Raw genomic sequence first — 21070 nt, 5'->3', positions numbered from 1 at the left:
TGTCAAAGAGATAAACAACTACCTGACATTTAGAAGACATCTGAAGGAAGCCCTGTTCAGGGAAGCTTTCAATGTGTGACATTTTAATGTATTTTTAATCTTTGTTGGAAGCCGCCCAGAGTGGCTGGGGAAGCCCAGCCAGATGGGCGGGGTACAAATAATAATTAGTTAATTTATTATTATTATTATTATTATTATTATTAGTAGTAGTAGTAGTAGTAGTAGTAGTAGCAGCAGCAGCAGCAGCATATGCTAATGTAGGAAAACTGATCTGATATGTGAGATGACACAAATATACCACCTTTTTGTCCTAAATGTATGGCTTGTTCTACTGCAAAATGGCATCTTCGGCTGGTGGTCCTGTCAACAGATCAGATTACTAGTAAGAGACCACAATAATATCCATAATCAATATACGTGACATACCTAATATACTTTAGGGCTGCTGTGATATTTACAGTAAGAAAATACTAGCTTCATAAGCTAGCTAGTTCTGTTAAGTCAATGCACATTAACACCTATGAAAAACTGTGACTCTGAAATATATTATTCAGCATTTCCAGAGTTGCGTGAAGAATGTGTGCCCTTTTGCTTCATAATGAATTGAAATACAATTTTAAGAAAAAGCATACCTGCTAACAGTAAATTCCACATCCATAGGTTCAGAATTATATGCCTGTTCGAACTCTGGGTTAAGCTTCAGAGTAACCTCTTCATCATGAATCTGCATACAGAAAGGAAAAAAGTCCACAAACAATTATTTATTATGTTGTAGCACTGACAGAACTCTTAACATGGTATGACGACGATGATAAAAATAAACAATTATTTGTACCTCACCCATCTGACTGGGTCACCCCAGCCATTCTGGGTGGCTTTCAACACACACACACACACACACACACACACACACGTAGTAACATTAAAAGCTTTCATATACAGGGCTACCTTCAGATGTCTTCTAAAGGTTATATAGTTACTCATCTCCTTGACATCTGATGGGAGGGTGTTCTATGCTATAGGAACTTTTAAGCTTTTGAGAAAATGATTTAACAGAAATTGCATTTAACTGTTGAAATTCAGAGATTAGAAGCACTGAACATATCTAAGAATTTAGATATAAAATAATTCCAAGGAATACCATTAACAAAGTATTTCTTGTACTTTTGTTTCCTTTCAAAATCATAGGCTGTCATGCTATAAATGCTTACTTGGGGGTAGGTCCCACTTACTTCTCAGTAAACATGGATAGGGCATCAGACAAACGAAACAGGACAAAAGCCAAATAAAGCAAAAGATATGGGGAGCTTACCTCAGTGACAAATGCAATGTAGTGGACTATGGGCTCTGAATAATCTTGGGTCTTTAATATTACTCTGTCACCTGAATTAGAAGATATAAATTATTTCATTGGTCCTGTACAAATTATAGCAATTTGGTGGTTATCTTGTACACAGGAGACTGAAAGAAAAGATCTATTACTGAGAATGATCAGCATAGTGCTATTGTGAAATACAGTGGTACCTTGGGTTACATACGCTTCAGGTTACAGACTCCGCCAACCCAGAAATAGTACCTCGGGTTAAGAACTTTGCTTCAGGATGAGAACAGAAATCGTGCTCCGGTGGCACGGCAGCAGCAGGAGGCCCCATTAAGTACTTAACACGAGGTACCACTGTAACATCTTTATGAAAGATTATTAGGATTTGTGATTTTCAAACCCAGCTACAATGGTACCTCTAGTTATGAACTTAATTTGTTCCAGAGGTCTGTTCTTAACCTGAAACTGTTCTTAACTAGAGGCGTGCTTTCGCTAATGGGAGGCGTGCTTTCTCTTGCTGCCACAGCGCCACCAGCACACAATTTCGGTTCTCATCCTGGGGCAAAGTTCTCAACTCGAGGCAACTCTTCCAGGTTAGTGGAGTTTGTAACCTGAAGCGTTTGTAACCTGAGGCATTTGTAACTCAAGGTACCACTGTATTTGTCAGGACTTTAAGGACACTGCTATGGAGCTTTATACACCTTACTTATTCTGCTGTTTCTGAATTTTTCTGTCATATTTGGAAATAAATGAAAACAGATAGGCGATACATATCTGAGATCTCTGATGAAAGGAGATGCACTTTAAAATGAAAAAGGGCTTATGTTTATATGTATATTTTCTGTAGGTTTTTGGTTAAAAAAGATATAAGAAACAAAAGTACTTTACTAGGTCTGAGCCCTGCCAAAAGGTATTGGCAGGACCACTTAATGCTGTTCAGATCAGTGTTCTGCTGACAGAGCAATATCAACACTGTTTAAGACAATAGAAAATTCCACACCTATACATAAAGAAGGACGGCCCTCTGCAACTCCTGGCACCCGAAGTACCAACAAATTTCCATTCTTTTCCAAGGTGACTCCGCACATAGATAATTCTTTGATTTCCATCTCTTCATAGATTTCCTCCAGCCACAGCAGAGCAGAAAATTTTGCTTTATAATTAGCTAGAGTCAGGGCCTGAAAAGAAAGAAGCTTTATATCACATCATTTATGTATTACAGAACCACAAGAGCCATCAAATACCAATGAAGGGCTGTGGAGCTGTGAACTCAATGTAAGAAAACATTGCTTTTGAGGAACTCACAACACACATCAATTCTGCAAGCACTTCTCAAAGTCTCTTTATTTACCACATCTATATTCCCTTCCGTTCATCATGGAAGTCAAGGCAGTATTTATAGAGAATCCAAGGCAGTTCAACAGCCAAGTACCGACTGGGCACAACAAGCTGTCCACCGTGTAACAAATGGGGGCAAGCTGGTCATTTAATGCTGGGGTGGGCAGAAAGTTGATCTGATCTACTGCTATATCTCTGGGTGATTTGCAGTAGATCAGCAAGGATTTCGGGCTCAATATTGTTTAACAATTAAGGGACGCGGGTGGCGCTGTGGGTAAAACCTCAGTGCCTAGGACTTGCCGATCGTATGGTCGGCGGTTCGAATCCCCGCGGCGGGGTGAGCTCCCGTCTTTTGGTCCCAGCTCCTGCCCACCTAGCAGTTCGAAAGCACTCTTAAGTGCAAGTAGATAAATAGGTACCGCTTTATAGCGGGAAGGTAAACGGCGTTTCCGTGTGCTGCGCTGGTGCCGGCTCGCCAGAGCAGCTTCGTCACACTGGCCATGTGACCCGGAAGTGTCTCCGGACAGTGCTGGCCCCCGGCCTCTTAAGTGAGATGGGCGCACAACCCTAGAGTCGGATACTGGCCCATATGGGCAGGGGTACCTTTATTGTTTAACATTAGCAACAAACATCCCCCTTCCCAAAAACTCCTCTAGTGAAATGAATAAAGCTTGGAGAAACTAAGAACACAATGAAAACACGTATTTATAGGCAATTATAGCCCACCCTTCAGCTGCCTCTGAGCTATGTATGTTATCTATGCTACAGCAGTATCATCCTACCTCTCCAAGACTTGGCTGAAAAATCAGTATGTCCATTTTCTTTTCCACACATCTCCTTAATAGATCTGGAATAGGGTACTGGGGAAGGAAACTTGGTAGTTGTCTCCTTGACATTCTAAGGCATCAGAAGTTAATAAACAGTAGTTTACTGTCAGGATACAAAATCAATTCTTACATATTCCAAGTTGGCCAGTTAGGATGGGATTTCATTTAGCAAATTAAGAAAACTTAGCCACAAAATGCATAGGGACTAGAGACTGATTTGACAAAATGCAAGGCGCTGACCTGCTAGATTTTAAATTTTAAACATTTTAGATTAGTTGGTTCCCGTAGACCTTATCAGTAAACATGCAACATCCATGTTAAAGAGCTACCTTGGTCATCCCATTACCACAAGTAATTCCACTAGCCCAACGTGACTTCCCCTTCATATTTCAACCACCATCATTTGCTCTGGAAGGCACATGGCCCTTCGAGGTTGAACATAAGAAGTCAGAGTAAATACATTTAAATATTGGGAAATCTGTTGCTAAGACAGATCTGTATCATGTCCAGTGCTGTTAATATGGATTTGCAACATGTCTGGTGGTCCTTTTCTAAAATGCAACTTAAGTGGGAACAACAGTTGATTGAGAAACTGCTTCTCTTCCCACGGGGAAGGATGGAAGATTAAAGAACTCAAGAGTGCTAAAATGGATAAAACTGACAAATGTAGTTTCCTGAAGAAATGGACAGCTAGAACAAACACCCTAAGTAGCATCCTTTTATTGTAGTTTAGAATAAAGATCAGGTCACAGGAATATTTAAAATCTCATTGTATTTATCTAATCAATTCTCTGTCATTAAACAAAATAATCATGGAGACTGAAGATTTGTTGCTGTCGACTCCCAGCCACATTTCAAGGTGCTGGTTTTATCTTGAAAACCGTAAATGAACTAGCCCACAAAAGTAAAGGACATTATCTTCTCTACTACAAGCTCCAGCCTCAATTTTCTGTTTGCCAAGCTAAGCTAATGGCCACAAGGAACAGGGATCTACCAGGTAATGAAGTCAATGAGGCTTTAAGATTTTATGTATATACTTCAGGATGCTGCCTCTGGACGCGCTGCTCACCAACCCCCCCATCAACCCCTTCATGCTTTCTTCAACCCCCTATCCCCTCCAGCTCACCCCAATTCCAAGAATTCCATTGCTGCCACTCACAGAGTGGGAAGGGAAGAGGAGAGTGTCTTTTCCCCCTTTGCCCCATGTTGCTAAAATAAGAAAGTGTGTATTCTGAAATGCATGCTTCCTTTTGACTGCAGTGGACTAAGGGGTGGCGAAAATGATGGAGAGTGTGTGAAGGCTTTCCCGAGTCTCTAGTTAACCATTGGAATGGCTCAATCGGTAGAGCATGAGGATCTTAATTTCAGGGTCGTGGGTTTGAGGCCCACTTTGGGCAAAAAGATCCCTGCATTGCAGGGGGCTGGACTATATGACCCGCAGGGTCCTTTCCAGCTCTACAATTCTATAGTTCCTGCTAGCCAGTTCGCTCAGCCAGACCACCTGCCCATGTGTCTGTGTGGCTGCCCGCTTGCTTGGACTCTGGGCTTTCCTTGCTCTGTTGTGAATACATGCAAGAGGCAGCAGTGATGACAACAACAGAGGGAACATGGGAAGGTCTCCCTTGCTCTGCTGGCCTGCTCACTTTGCCCCATTACTGTCACACTGGAGCTCACATGGCTGCCAGTACAACTTTAAATTACAGAATTATTCCACAACAACAAAGATGGATACTGTTATGGTTCCAAGGGGTTGCTCGAGAGCAAGCAGGCAAATACTTCTCTGTTCGGCTGTGAAGCCTTGCTTTTGATGCCAAAATAAACTATCTGTCCGGAGCGCCACTCTCCCGTGGCTGGCTCATTCGCTATCAGAATCCATGAGTGGGCGGTCCTTAAACCTTCCCCAGCAAAGTAGTTTCTTGATGCCCAGTCTCGGCGCAAAAGCTTACTGCGCAACGAGGGCGTGGGTAACGGAGGACCTCTCCCCTCCCTGCTTTGCCCAGGCAAGATGTCCTGGCACCTCCGAGCCCTGAAGCTCCTCTCCACTGGAGGCGTGGTTACTCTCCTCCGCTGAGGAGCAGCTGCTTCCCACGATCTTTGGGGACTCTCTGTAATCCATCCGGCTTTCCCCCTCTCCCCCCTGAGCCAATGGCAGTTCCCTGACAGATACAACAAAATCGATATAACCCCACCCAATTATTATTATTTTTCAATTTAAAAAATCTAAAGGCTTGCTTAAGCAGATTATCATGGTGTACCTGGCAGTACCTTTTCAATTCTGGTAAAACTATTGTTGCCTTGTCGTTATGAGACCCCGAAGTGATTTGACGTTTTCGTTGGGAAAAAGGCTGAGTGGCTGCTATTAATAACTCCTCTTCTGTTTCTATAGTTGCTTCAATGTAGCGACCGATAACACAGTCAGAAAAACAGAGCAACAAGAGGTCTTTGCAGCGGCCAGGGTTCCTTTAAAGGCACAAAAGCAAGGCAAAACTTTCATTAAAAAACCTAAATGAGACAAAGCCTATAGAAAAGTTGTCTTTACTCTGTGCTACGCATGCAAACAAGAGAAGCAAACAAAGAGTATCTGAGCAGTTTTCCGCTTCTTTGGTGGATAGAAGCTTGAGGTTGGAAGCTGAACACGGGAGTGAAAGATGAAAATGGTGTGTACAGAGATGTATGGGGCAAAGCTGTGAATGAGACAGCCAACTTTTCATCGTTGACTGCAAACTGTTGGACCTGGAAGGTGCAAAATCAGAGCTAGTCATCATCAGACATGACAGTGAAACGGGTTCCAGTGACTGGAACAGAAAGCACTCTCTCTTTCTCTCTCAATGAACTTAGCCGAGTGTATAAGAAAACACAAATAGCAGCTGTTCTGGAGGATAAAGGTAAAGGTAAAGGGACCCCTGACCATTAGGTCCAGTCGTGACCGACTCTGGGGTTGCGGCGCTCATCTCGCTTTATTGGCCGAGGGAGCCGGCGTACAGCTTCCGGGTCATGTGGCCAGCATGACTAAGCCGCTTCAGAAACGCCGTTTACCTTCCCGCTGGAGTGGTACCTATTTATCTGCTTGCACTTTGATGTGCTTTCGAACTGATAGGTTGGCAGGAGCTGGGACCGAGCAACGGGAGCTCACCCCGTTGCGGGGATTCGAACCGCTGACCTTCTGATCGCCAAGTCCTAGGCTCTGTGGTTTAACCCACAGCGCCACCCGCGTCCCTGTTATGGAGTATACCCGTCCCTATTGCAAGCCACAAGTGCAACTTAATATCTTTTATTATCTGCTACTCCTCTGATATTTTGTCCAGCCTATTTTGCTCTTATAGTTCCTATACTCATCACCCTCTTTGCTTTGCCACTAACTCAGCTGTTCTAGTGCCATAACCTATGAATTCTGAGAGTCATGCCCAACGTCTTTGGCTACTTTAAATCAGAACCTTTGATTACAATTTTTTTCAAACATCACCTTAAAGGATCAAACTGGTTGAACAGTAAGACATTTCATGCAAAGACAGATTCCCTTGCATATAAGCCAGGACTGATTCAAATGTTGTTCTGAATAATTGGTGCATACTCCAGAGAGCTAGAATTCCCTCTTGGGTGACAGCTACTTCCCTGATGAGATCAATTGCTAATTAGGCAATTCCTTTTCACACTGCAGGCAACCTTCACTGCTGCTAGCCAAACTTCTGTTGAGGGGGAGGAATATGAAAGCATAAATGTTGAATATATTATCTGTTCTTAGACAACCAGATCTTCTGAAGTCAAAAGCAGGTATTTAGCTACACCAAAGTTGTGTCATACCTAGGGATTTGCATTACTAAAATTGCACACTGGACTGCAATTCCTTCTGACTATCAGTTAGCTTTCTGGCCACTAACGCCAAAGCCCATAATTTATTGTTGTTCTGTAACATTTTAAAACAGCAAGAAAAAGAACGTCCTGTATACTTACTTTGCAGTGCATGTAACTACTATAGAAATCTTTCTCCCAGAAGGCAGAGAGATAGCCTCGATGGGTTCTGCTGTTTTCTCTTCTCCAGTTTCTTTTTGCTTTTTTCCTAGTTTCTCAGGTTGTCTGCTAACAAAGTTGTTATCATCTCCAATATTGTTTTCATCCACAGGCTGAACTTCTATGGAAGTAAGCAAATTACACTATTCTAATTACACAGAATATAACATGCCGAGGCTTCTTTATAGACAAGAGAGGAATTAGGCATGTATGTGTGACTTTTTTCTTATATTCTTATATTTACCTGATGGATTCCCAAGGGATGCTGCAGAACTCTTCTGACATGTTCCTGGCACTTGAAGACAAAATTGCTTCTCTTTATCCCAGCCACCTAATTTGCAGCTAATTAAAGAATGTGCTGCTTTCCCTTTATTCCTAAAAAGGGGGGAAACACAAATTTAAACCTCACTGTTTATATGTCAATAGAAATTCATTCTATTTAGGTTTTCAGCTGTAATGATTAAGTTAAAAGAAAAGAAAGGTTAAAAACTAAATGAAATTAAGGGAGAGGACTTGCTGAATTAATAATTTGAATTTGGGATACAGAAAGGGGAGGTATGAGGAGGTCAGGGAAATAAGATACAAGAAAATAAGGGAATGAAATTATACTTGTTTTTGTCTGTGTTTTGTCTGTATTACTGTGTTGTTGTTTTTTTATATAATTTTTGAAATTTCAATAAATATATTAAAAAAAAGAAATCCATTCTATTTATTATCACAATTTACAATTATTAGATTTACATTCCACACCTTCCTCCATATGAGCCCAGAGCAGCAAGATGATACACACGCCTACCCTGCTGAAACTGTAATTTGACAGTAGCAAGCAGATGCTCTGACAAGCATGTCTGTGTTGCAAGACATCCACAGGGCACAAGGGGTTGCATCCAATTACTGCCCTTATGCAAATGGAAAAAGTCCTTTCAGCTGCAGAAGGGCACTTGGTCTAGCAGTGGCATCCGTGAACACAGGGGGAGCCTGATTTCACCAACTCATCCCACCCTTCGGAAAATCTCCTAAGAGAGATTGGGGGACCCTGTGCAACATCTCAGGAGGTGGCACGGAAGAAAAGTTGTTTAGCGGAGGCTTCTACAAGATTAAAGACCTTTCCGTGAATGGAAAGACTACTTCTATACAGGCAACACCAGATTTGTTGCGTTCTGGGTCATTGCATGCAATGGTGGAGCACACATAAGCACATTCCGTCCCCTTTCCCAGCTCCTTCCGGGTCGCTGTAATGCCATATGAAACGTGTGTAAATCAGTCGTTGCCTGTGCACGGAAAGGCATCAATAGATGAAGGCCAAGATTTGTTATTATTTAAAGATGCAACAATACTCTTTTTTAAATTTAAATCCATTTCCTCTCTTTATTAAGCTTAAGTAATGACACAGACGTGGCTTCACCTGCCCTTTCGCCATGAGATGCAGCATCACCAGATTTACATTTTCGGGGGGGGGGGGGACGGCTATATAACCAAATACTTGAAATCCACATCACCTGGGTCCTCCATGGCCCAGATGCATGGCTCATCTCCACCAGGAGGTATGATTACTGTGGACCAAACTTTGCAGAGCTAACTCCAGACAGAGATCAGACAGGTTGCATTCCTGTTATCCTGGCATTTGACGAAGACTCTATTTCAGCAGGTATCTTAAGTGAGCTTTTCTGATATTACGATTCATGTCAACTGATTTTACTCCTACTGCATCCCTTCTGTAACCTCATTGTACATCATTGAGAAACCACATGGTTAAATGATATTTAAAAACACTGAAATTAAATTAAATGTGGTGTAGTGGTTCATGTGTCAGACTAGGACCTGGGAACCAGGATCCAAATCCCCACTCAACCATGAAGCTCACTGGGCCAGTCCCTGCCTCTCAGCTTAGCCTTCCACACAGAGTTGTTGTATTAAATGAAGAAGGAGAGAAGCATGTATTCTGCTTTAGAGCTTCTTGGGGGAAAGGTGGAATGTAAGTGCAATAAACAAACAGTAAGTGTAGGGAGAATGCTAGAAATAAATGGAGGTTTGTGTGCTACTTACCATTCACAAAATTTACAATCATTAATTAAAATTGTCGTAAAATTAGTTTTTCACATTAAAGCTTCATGCATCTAATGACGCAGCTATTTACAAAAGGAATGTTACCAGTTCTACTGAACCTCCCACTTCCAAACTCCTGGCTGAATGGACTCTAAAAGCCCAACTGCAAAGATAACTATGAGGAAAAAAATACATCATGGTTTCATGAGGTATAAATGCTTTTAAAGGATAAATGCTTTTAAAAGGAAAAATCTAGGGAAGAAGAAGTTACAACTTACTCTATCCATACTTCGATGCTTTTATTCATTCCTAATTTTAGTGTTCCAAAGTTTATCATTTTTGATACCTCTAGGCCTTCTTTGTCCTTCATTAGATTTTCATATGATTCATCCAAATTGGTTGCATTGGTTAGAGATGACCTGTAAGATTTCAAAATTAGAAACCATGCTGCAAAACTATGCATATAGAATTATGTAACAAAGCCCGATCTGATTAATTTCAACCATGTGTCTAAAGCTAACATACATCTACATTTTTCTTTTCTCAAGTTAGAAAGTTAAAACTGACAAAACATTCATAAAATGCTAAAACCAGAATGATTATTTTTTTAACCACTCTTCTCAAGACATACATGGAGAATTATGAATGCAATTTTAATACTTCTGGCCTCACTTCAAAGTAGATTTTTAAAAAGTGAACTCTAAGCAGTCGTTGACTGAGGGAAGAAGTTTTTTATTACCAGCTATGTTCTGTTGGAGCCATACACAGTGCTCTCCAGATATAACATGATTGGTTACTCTCCACAACAACCACATTGACCAGGTCATGTCTACGAGGAAAATAACCATCAGGAAGTTTCAGGAAATCCAGGGTGAAAAAGATACTGTCGTCGACTACACCAGTTCTTCCACACACACTAGAAACACGAAGCTGTAAAAAATGTTATTTTTAGATGCAATAAAATCAATGTAAGCATGCATAACCCATTTGAGGTTACTGAGTGGGCACTGTACTTCAAGCCATCCAATTACAGTGGTACCTCGGAACTCGAGCGTAACCCGTTCCAGAAGACTGTTCAACTTCCAAAATGTTTGAGTTTCAAGGCGCGGCTTCTGGTTGGCCAACAAGTACGTTATTCAACAGTGAAAGCCGTGTTGGACATCCGTGTTCTGAGGAACGTTTCAAAACCGGAGCACTTACATCCAGGTTGTTGGCATTTGGGAGCTGAAATGTTCGAGAACGGCGCTGTTCAAGTTCCGAGGTACCACTGTACTCTTTAAAAACTGCCACATAATATATTAAACCTTAAACTGTATGTTGTACTGTAATTATCTCAGAGGCTCCCTTGTTAAGAGGATGTATCAGCGCCTCTGAAGGTGGAAGAGACCATGGTCCAGAAACTCAAAAAGTCAGCTCTGCTCTGCCTCTTCTCCTCTTTCAGTCCATCCATCTGCCTTCCTGCCTCCTTCAACTCGCTGCGTTCTCTTCTGTCTCCTTCCTCTTCCCTCCTCCTGCAACTCTCACCTGCTCTCTCCATCTTTCTTGCCTCTGAGCCCTGCTGAGCACTCTTCTCACACTTCTAATAGTACTGCCAGCTGATTGGGGATGGGAACCCTGCAGGGATGCTGCAACAGCTCATGCCAGCAACTGGATTCCTCTGCTGAGGTGCCCAGATGGGCTCCACAGTGGAGAGGTGTGATTTTGTGCCCCCCCCCGGGTACGTCCCTCAATGTTCTTAACTGCCAAATATCGTTAAGTCGTCTTCTATGAGCTGCTTGACCAAAATATTGGTTTTGTTAACTTTGACTCTTGGAGCACTACATTCAAAGTGAATGATCACTCCACATCACCTGTGGAGTGATAGTCAATAACTAGATTTTTTTTTAATTGCCAGTGATCATTACATAGTAATATTTCCAAACTACAGCTCCATTCAGGTGTTAATACTTTGGTTGCCTCTATGCACATCTCGGGACACTCCCAATGTCACTGTGTAAGTAACATTCAGACAAAGTTTGGAAATCCATTCGATGGACACAAGCTATCTCTCACTGTATGTGTGTACACACACACACACACACACACACGACAAGCTTCAAGTCAAAAGGTATACCTAAACTACAATCTTGAAACTTTACAGTGATTTAACTGTCGTAGCTTTCTATAATACTTCACAACTGTACTCATGTGAAGGGTTGATGACTACAGATTCCACAGAACTAAAATTGTCAGGGATCCTGATGATAGAGGGAAGCCATTAACAGTTAAACTACCTGAAGTCCAAAATGTGGTTTTCAGAGTTGAGGCCCAAATCAGGAGATTTTAATACAATGAACATGCTTCCTATATAAACAGGGTAGCTTTACATGCAAGGATAGTTCCTGCTATATAACCCATCCTTTCTCCTTTTACATCATAGTATTTGATACAATATTTTAAAAAAATTCCAAAATTAAACCATTCAATAGACATACCTTGTCAATTCTCTTATACCTCAAGGGCTTTACAGAAACTGCTTCACTGGTCCAGGTTGTTGGGTTAATGAAATATTCTACTTGCACCCAATCTCCTTTACAAGGGTCAAAACCTTAACAATAACATTACAAGAAAATGGAAACAGTTTGAACAAGACTAAGTCACTTTAAGAAAAGTTAAAAGTACTGGAGCACTAAAAGGCAAATATACCTAGCTACTAGACCAAAATTTGGATTAATTGAAGCAATGACCAGAAGGGTAGCCATAATAGCATGTTGCAGCAAAAAACAAGAATTTTCTGGCACCTTAAAGACTAATGAATTTATTATGGTATAAGCTTTTGAGGACTTTAACCTGCAAAAGCTTATGCTGTAATAAATTCATTAGTTTTCAAGGCATCAAAAGACTATTTGCTGCACTGTTTTATTCTTCGAAATACCAGAGGTCAAACAAAGTTTCAAAATGGAAAAAGGGAAAGTACTCCAAACTTCAAGAGTCCATTCAAGTTTTGAACAGATCTAAGATTACATGGCTTATTCAACAATAAAGATCTTAATTCTCAAGAGCAAACACATCTCTGAAATGTAACTGAGATGGTAAAGACGCTTACAGATTCACATATACAAAACACAGTTTTCTAAACCAGTTTATATTCTTAGAAACCCTTTTGTCAACTCATCTAAAGCAATTTTCAAAGAAAAAACCCACTGCAACTTAAAATCACAACTTTGTGTTTATAACAATTGTCAAGGTAGGCATAACAGTTACCTTCACAAACATCATCCATGGAAAAGGAGGTTGTCTGATTAACGCTGCCACCAACTGCAGTTAGAGAAGTAATACTGCCAATGAGTGTTTTGGTGTCCTGGTCCCCTTGATAAGGACACTTGCTGTCATCTTCCCATTTATCAGATACCTTTTCTACCTGTAGAACAAATCAAAATTACCTACAGGAGGCATCCTAGCAGGACCTTCAAATGTGATTTGAGACCTAAGGCTGAGGTTCTTCTGTTGAAACTGGCCCCTCTCCAAATGCTGCACAACTTCTTCAAACATGTAGATAGCTGTCAACCTTCCACCAATACAAATCTTTATGGACTGAACCTGGAAGTGTGCTCAATACAAACCAAGGGGCCAAAACCAACCAGGATCAGCCTTATATTAGAGAGCTTACCAGTATTTTGGCCATGAAGAGATGTCAAAAGACACAAAGGCACTTAAAGAGAGCCATGAGGATCCAGTACACTGAGCTGCAGACATTGGAGAGGGTGGAAATGCAGGTGGCTGCTCACAGATCTTGGCTTTGAAAGCAGGAGCAGACAGTTTCAGAAAGGAAAGTTTTGGTATCATTTAATTAATTTACTCTTAAGTTCTGCTGAACCTACCATCAGAGCATGCACTCAAATTGTAAGGGCTCATACATTCCTTGGCCCAACAAGGAATCAGATGTGCCATTTAATCAAGCCACCTTGGTAAGAGAACTAGATAAGAGGGTGCACACTGTTGGGGGTGGGGGGCTGAACCAGAAGAAGGTATATGCTTTCTAAGACTTTCCAAAGTTTATCAATGACCACTGGAAGTTGCTTGTGAATGCGTCTTAAATTTTTCTTTATATACGTATCAACCACCTGAACAAGGTGAGATAATTCCATACTGTGAAGACTACCAAAGCATGTATTAGGAAGCTTCTTAATATTTACTCTGCTGGGTGGGTTAACTGCTCAATGCTAGCTGATTACCTTCCATCTTGGGCAGTTACTGAACTACTGCAATTAGGGATGTTGGAGAATTCTGACAAAAACAAAGATGAATGGAGATTGCCAATGTTCCCTTATTTGTCCCCTCTCTGGAACAGAAATCAACCCAGCAGATATGACTGGCATTCAGCGCTGTTATTATTTTCAGTCTGCAAATGACATACAAGTCCCCCCACCTCCTCGCCTTTTCTTTGTACTGAAATGGTGGAATAATGTAATGAAAATGAAATTAATTGCTTTATGTAATTTTGCCACAGCAGACAGCGAGACAAATATGAACGGCAGCAGAACCAAAACACTGCTGCATGTATGTAGTAGGTTTATCTTCAGTTTAAATTCGTACATGTTAGCTTTCTTCGGTTTGAGTTCGCTTTGATTTTTAGCTCTCAACAGAATTGATCTGTCTCTCTCTGGAGCAATCTGTTGGGAACTTCCTGCAAATTTAATGGAAAATAACCCTTCCTATTTTCAGGATGGGAAGAAGTGCTGCTTCTTCGCAGTATCTTTCCATATGCATCATTGCTTAGTGTTTTTTTCTACAAATCCCTGAAAATGATTACTGTACATTTTTGGAGAGGTACTTGCATCTAACATTTAGTTTTCATTGCACATTCTCTTCTCTCTTGATGTTGTATTTTGTCTACTGCCAGCCTTGCTGATTCTAGAGGAGGCTGTAGCCAACTACTGGAACTACAGCCAGTGGGACAACTCTGCCACCTACTGGGTCCTGTAGGTATTCCTCCATCTGGAATACCAGCAATGTACTTTATATGCCGTATCACATGCAAATACATCCTTTAAAAATTGACTGTTAGGGGCCTAGCTACACTACAAATGCACAAAACTGTTTCTACAGCAGTTGAACAAAGACACTGTTCTTATAAAGGAGACATCCTCTTTCATAGGTAGCTGAACATAACAGTGACTGCCTTCTGAAGACCACTGGCAAATTATGATCTTTTCTGTATAAACTGAGACAGCTCACTACCAGTTAATAAACGTATATGGACCAAACTACATGCTATGAAATCATAAATCTATCTGAACTAAATCAGGTTGGCTCCTTGTTTTTCAGCTCAGTAATACTCAAATCCATTTATGGAAAAGTTTAATAAAATGCTGAATTTCAGAGCAGATTGGTTTAAATTAGCAAGAAAAAGGTGTTTAAATCATGTTTTCCACTGAAAGATCTTGTTGACTCTTCACAGTAAGGGCTTGTCCACACTTCTGCTTGTTCTGTATATAGAACACAGAGGCCCGATTAGTTTTTTTCCTTTGTCCCCCCCCCCCACTTTCTTCTGGAAAACCTGCTGTTTACTGCTTAGTTGGAACAAACATCAATCTACTGAAAAAATGATTGGCATTTGTTCTGATTCAACAGTAAGCAGCGGGTTTCCCCAGTGAGGGAGAAGTGGCGGGACAAGTGGAAGTGTTGACAAAGGCCCTAAATTGGTAGAGGAGCTTATCTATGTCTGAAGCTTTCTTGCCGAATTGGCATATATAGGAAAGTCTATCACTCTGATCAACTGAGATCAATTATATAAAAAATTGAAGTTTATTTTACGGGCAGTTAACATAATCACATGACCAATTTATATAGCTATTTGAATCTCACCCTGATTGCCCTTAATCCATGAGAGGTTTTATCTTCTTCAACAAGAGCTACAACCTGCTGTCCAACTTGCAGTGGAATGTTGCTCATCACAGCTTCGCTGGTGAAACAGATCAAATCATCTATCAAGCCGTAGTCTAGGCAGAATCTTGTCACTACACCATTTACGGTTTTTAACTCACTGACATCTAAAAAGAAGACAAAATACATTTAAGTTGGGTCAAAAATTATTTGCTGTATTTGCTACAGCATTGGGAAATTATTCTTGTTGCATCTTGCCACCTCTAACAGAACATCTGTAAGGATTTCTATAAATGACGATGGTTAGCAAAATAAATGTTATTTATTCATATGTTTTCCCTCCCCTCTTCTGATTAGATTCTAAAGCAGCATAGAAACAAAGTGTTTTTTTATGACTAGCTTATTGGAGAAAATGAAGCCGATACTTGCCTTTTCTCTCCTTTCCTCACAAGCTCAGAGTAAAAAAGGACTGGGCTTAACCTCCAGGGGTCCTTTACCTTTACAACCTCAGACTAATGAGTTATTGTCTGGGTTTTGTCACACCATAGTTTTACCAAAACATCCAAACTGACAAAACTATGATTTGCACTTGAGCAAGGGAAGGAAGTTAACATGCAAGCCCAAAGCTCCTTCCAGGCTTATTCCTGTGGTGCCAAAGAATAATTTGGCATTTTGGCCAAATGTAGAGAAAACTGAATTATCTTAATTTGGTTAATTCCTTGACAGGAGGTAAGGAATCTTACTGAGTTTATTTAAACGATAATACCACATTGGGAAACTTTCCAGGTATAACACCCGGCAGCCCTAGTGTTGGAACAGCCTTCACCAAAGAGAGCTTATCAAAATTTAGTTGAGCTGAACTTGATGAATATCATAAAGGTAAAGGGACCCCTGACCATTAGGTCCAGTTGTGGCCGGCTCTGGGGCTGCGGCACTCATTTCCCTTTATTGGCTGAGGGAACTGGCGTACAGCTTCCAGGTCATGTGGCCAGCATGACTAAGCCGCTTCTGGTGAATCAGAGCAGCACACGGAAACACCGTTTACCTTCCCACCAGAGCGATACCTATTTATCTACTTTTTGGCATGCTTTCAAACTGCTAGGTTGGCAGGAGCAGGGACCAAACAATGGGAGCTCACCCCGTTGCGGGGATTCGAACCGCCGACCTTCTGATCGGCAAGTCCTACGCTCTGTGGTTTAACCCACAGCGCCACCTGCGGATGAATATCAAAGGAGCTCCAATTTCTATATTCTTAATGGCAAATTCCCTATATATGATAGCCAAAGGTCTATCTATTCCAGCATCCTGTTCTTACAGTGGACGATCAGATGCCTATGGGAAACCTGCAAGCACAAGAGCACTCTCAGCTGCGACTCTCAGCAACTGATATTCAGAGGGAGAAAAACAACTCTGTATTCATTTTCTCTACGCAGGGGTTCCTAACTGGTGGCCTGCTGACCACAGAGGGTCCATGTAACCCACCCACGAGGTTTGTGACGCCACTCACGTAACAAAAAATACCACAGAGACATCAATATTTTCAAAATAAGGGAGTCTATGGCTTGGCTTTTCAAAAACAGGGGGTCTGCAGTACTTAGCTTACCATCTACCAAGCTTACTTAGTACTTACCAAGTACCGTATTTTTCGCTCTATAACACGCACCCGACCATAACACGCACGTAGTTTCTAGAGGAGGAAAATCCGTAGGCATGCCACCCGTAGGCATTCCCTCCATAACACGCACAGACATTTCCCCTTACTTTTTAGGAGGAAAAAAGTGAGTGTTATGGTGCAAAAAATACGGTATATTATTGTGCATTAAAATAATGCCCCCCTCACCTTTTTCCTAAATTTAAGTGTCGAATGTTGTAACCTTTCCACATTGGGGAGGTAATCCTAAATTTGTTTCATGAACCCCAACATGGAATTCACCTTTTTCACAGCATACTGCACATTGGGCCAACTTCTTCAACAAGCTATCTACTACAGCCCCAGAGTCTTGTTACTTTTTAGTCACTGCCAGTTCAGACCCCATTACCACATACGTAAAATTGGGGGTTTTTTTGCCCCAATGTGTATCATTTGTAAAGGCTTGTAGAGCATTCAGTGTTGCACTCAGAGTTGTTGCAATCAATGTCATGACTAACTTAAACGTTTATCAATTTCAACAGGTTTATCTGAGTAGGACTTAGCTGGATACACCCCTTGGCACTTTGATTGTGGCTACCTTCTGTAATCATGCTATCAATCAGCAGGACATATTCACAGACAATGCATTTGGAATCCAGATATAAAGCTGCCATAATTGCTAGCAGCCTAGTAACTAGAAAAAGGAAAAAGGCAGAAGAGGAACCATTTCATATAAATTCTCCTCCTCCCCTTAAATCAACTTGAGCACTGAGACATTTTCATGTTGACAGTTATTTCTATGCATGGTTGGCAAGTATATGTGTGAGATTGAGATAACACTGTCAATCTCACTAGATATAGTAGTGTCTAGCAACAACTACAAAGACCCACAATTTAGAAGAGTGCCATGAATTATAGAAACTAAGTAAGACTGATGAACACTGAAGAGAATTCCCAGTGAATATGTGTGATATTTCTTAAACCCTTTTGTAAAGCGAAAAGGCTAGCTTCAAAGAAGAGCACACACCTTTCAAAAACACATAACTTAAATGACAAAAATTATGTGTTTACTATATCCTTGTATTTAAGCAGTGATAGGCAATAAGGAATCGCATGCAAGCAAGTACATGGACTTCTATACTGTATATGAGACTGAGTGGAGAAGGGGCAGAGTTCTTCATCCCTCCTCTACAAGCTTCCAGCAGGCTAACCAAGCTCACCGCCCCCCGAAGGCTAGTAACATTAATGGGCTTATTTACAAGCCTGGTTTACAAACAGCTACTTACTTTTTGAATAAGTAATGTTTACATGGACTCTATCTGTAGTCACTTGAAATGTCAGCATTCTTGTGGGGTGTGTATGTAGTAATATTCACAGAACTATACTTCTTAGAAATTCACTGATTACTAACAGTAAACATCACATGACAAATAGAACAAACACAAAAGTTGAACACAAATTAGGCAACAAGTAGGAATCATTCCCAGAAAATGTAGAAATATAGAAGCCTAGAATGTTAGTAGATTTCTTAGAAAGGCTCTTTTGTAGCCAAGAGGAGCAAATTCTTAAAGGAATCTATTCCAGATTTCCTAGTACAGGCTTTGTTGTTGTTCATTTATTTTCAACAAGTAAGTAAAATAATAAATATATGAGGGGTGGCCAACTTGGTTTCTGCCAATAGCTGTGGACTACAACCAGGGCCCACCAAAACATTTTGGCACCTGGAATGAAGGAAGAAAGAGCGAGTGAAAATCTCCATCAGCAACAAGGGTGAAGATGGGGAAATAAAGCTCTACATCAGGATCTCTGTGTGTGATACCTTGCTCTGTGCCCTTTTTATTTTTCAATAAAGAATATAAAATTAAGAAATAATATCGACAACAGGATCTGCTGCCTGAGGTGGTCGCCTAACCTTGCCTCATGGATGGGCCAGATCTGACTACAACTCCCAAGATCCCTCAGCAGCTGAAGCTGATGGGATGTGCTGTCCACAATTTGGAGGGAACAGCATTGTCTACAGGATGAATGGATTCTCTTTTCTAATAATAACAGTAATAAATAAAAATGCCCCTTAAGACTTTTAAGTGATGTATACAAGAATCTCTATTCTTGGGACAGAGGTCTCAAGGCAACAAGTCATTATTATAATAACCTGGGATCTCTGGATAAAAAAATGGTACATAAACTGAATAGCTATTAATTATGGGATACCTCCGTTGGTAGAACATGAGACTCTCTTTTTTATATAAGATTTATTTGTTTGGTTTTTCAGATTAAAATTTTACAGTCACATATTCCAACATACAACATAGAAATAAGATTCCAAGGAATCTCTTGCAGTTCCCTCCTCCCCTTTGTTAATAATTTCGTCCTGCATCTTTTATGATAATCCAAATCTTTTATCCCTCCATTGTGTCCAAAATTCACCATTAAACGACGAGTGACATTCCAATCCTACTAACGATTTTACCCATTTACAGACTCTCAATCTGAGAGTCATGGGTTCAATCTCAGGTCGGGCAAAAAGATGACTAGATGGTCACTGTGGTGCCTTCCAACTCTACGACCTGTGACCCTATAAAGCCTTTTTGTACAAAAATAATAATGAGGTAACTAATGCCCCAAAATAATAATGAGGTAGCTAATGCCAAGAAAGGCATCAGTGAAGAGTGGCAGATGGAAATGGACTTTGCAGAACTGGTGAAGCTGACGGGAAAAATCCGAAACCAGCACTATCAAGTACTGTATTCCAAAATACTTTTTACAAACCCAGCCAGATGGGTGGGGTATAAAGAACAAATAATAAAAGACTGGAGTAAATTTGCACAATATTTGAAAGATCATTGTAAGCAATTAACAACACTAGTAGGGTTATCTGAAGACTTCTAATGAGATTTTTTTTTTAACCTTTCTACATTTATTTAAACTTTGAGGTATTTTGTCATGAATTTTATTAGAACTGGAAAATATATAAAATGCTGTGATATAAAGGTTAATTTTGAAAGCCAAGAGGTGGGACGGAAGGAAGTTGATAGGCTCTAAAGAGCCAAAAAGGATAATAATGATGTGATTATATGTTTAAATGGAATTTTATATATATATATATGGATAATAATGATGTGATTATATATATTTAAATGGAATATATATATATATTCCATAGACAGTCATACCTCGGGTTGAATACGCTTCGAGTTGAGCTCGTTCGAGTTGCGCTCCTTGGCAACCTAGAAGTAACGGAATGCGTTACTTCTGGGTTTCGCCACTTGCACATGCACAGATGCTCAAAATGGCATCACATGCATGCGCAGAAGCAGCAAAAAGCGACGTGTGCGTGCACAGACGTGGTGTCGCTAATTATGTTTACTTCTAGATGCGAACGGGGCTCTGGAATGGATCCTGTTCGTATCTAGAGGTACCACTGTGTATATATATATTCCATACATAAATATATACATATATATATATATATTCATTCCAGTAAATCCTGTTCGTATCTAGAGGTACCACTGTGTATATATATATATTCCATATATATATATATATATTCATTCCAGTAAATATATGCCATACACACATATATAAAAATATGCCTTTATATATATATAAAGGCACCAGGGAAGACCTGAGCAGGGACGTCAAAGGCTTCATGTGTGTGTTTAAGGCTCCAGTCCTATGCGCGCTGTCCTGGGAGTAAGAACCACGGAACTCAACCGGGCTTACTTCCGAGTAGACCCTGAAGGAAGGACCCCCAAGAAAGGGAACAAAGCTGAGCTCGGAAGGGAGGGAATGGGGGGGGGAGAGTCAGTCAGCTTCTTCTACCTCCGGCTGCCCGGCGCCTGCCTCCTTCCATCTCCTCGTCAGCCCTTCGCCAGAAAAAAGAGACGACTTTGGAAAACAGGTGGTACATCTTCTCACAAGCCAGCGAGGCGCCTCTCTTGCGCTTCCCGCGCTTTTCCGCCTCCGCCCCACGAAGCGCTGGACACCGAAGGACCGTTCGCGCGGGAGGCGGACTGCGCATGCTCCGACCCGCTC

The 21070-nt window shown here is 40.9% G+C and overlaps 1 protein-coding gene across 2 annotated transcripts in view; it reads right to left on the bottom strand.

The window, feature by feature from the left end:
• Positions 1–21049, bottom strand: part of MOV10L1 (Mov10 like RNA helicase 1) — a 38276-nt gene extending 17227 nt beyond the window's left edge. For both annotated transcript variants that reach the window (XM_082242446.1, XM_082242447.1), the window contains exons 1-14: positions 20858–21049; positions 15388–15572; positions 12784–12940; positions 12015–12127; positions 10280–10470; positions 9819–9959; positions 7739–7869; positions 7438–7615; positions 5752–5946; positions 3442–3556; positions 2322–2499; positions 1313–1383; positions 633–724; positions 302–360 (exon numbers count right to left, since the gene is read on the bottom strand). In XM_082242446.1, the coding sequence (XP_082098572.1) occupies positions 302–360; positions 633–724; positions 1313–1383; positions 2322–2499; positions 3442–3556; positions 5752–5946; positions 7438–7615; positions 7739–7869; positions 9819–9959; positions 10280–10470; positions 12015–12127; positions 12784–12940; positions 15388–15572; positions 20858–20945 (1894 nt within the window). In that variant the 5' untranslated portion in view covers positions 20946–21049. The remainder of the gene's footprint in view (positions 1–301; positions 361–632; positions 725–1312; positions 1384–2321; positions 2500–3441; positions 3557–5751; positions 5947–7437; positions 7616–7738; positions 7870–9818; positions 9960–10279; positions 10471–12014; positions 12128–12783; positions 12941–15387; positions 15573–20857) is intronic.
• Positions 21050–21070: the final 21 nt, after the last annotated feature.

The sequence above is a fragment of the Podarcis vaucheri genome (assembly GCF_965113315.1).
Source record: "Podarcis vaucheri genome assembly, contig: SUPER_10_unloc_1, whole genome shotgun sequence".
Classification (NCBI taxonomy): domain Eukaryota; kingdom Metazoa; phylum Chordata; class Lepidosauria; order Squamata; family Lacertidae; genus Podarcis; species Podarcis vaucheri.
This window is presented reverse-complemented; position numbering and strand designations above follow the sequence as displayed.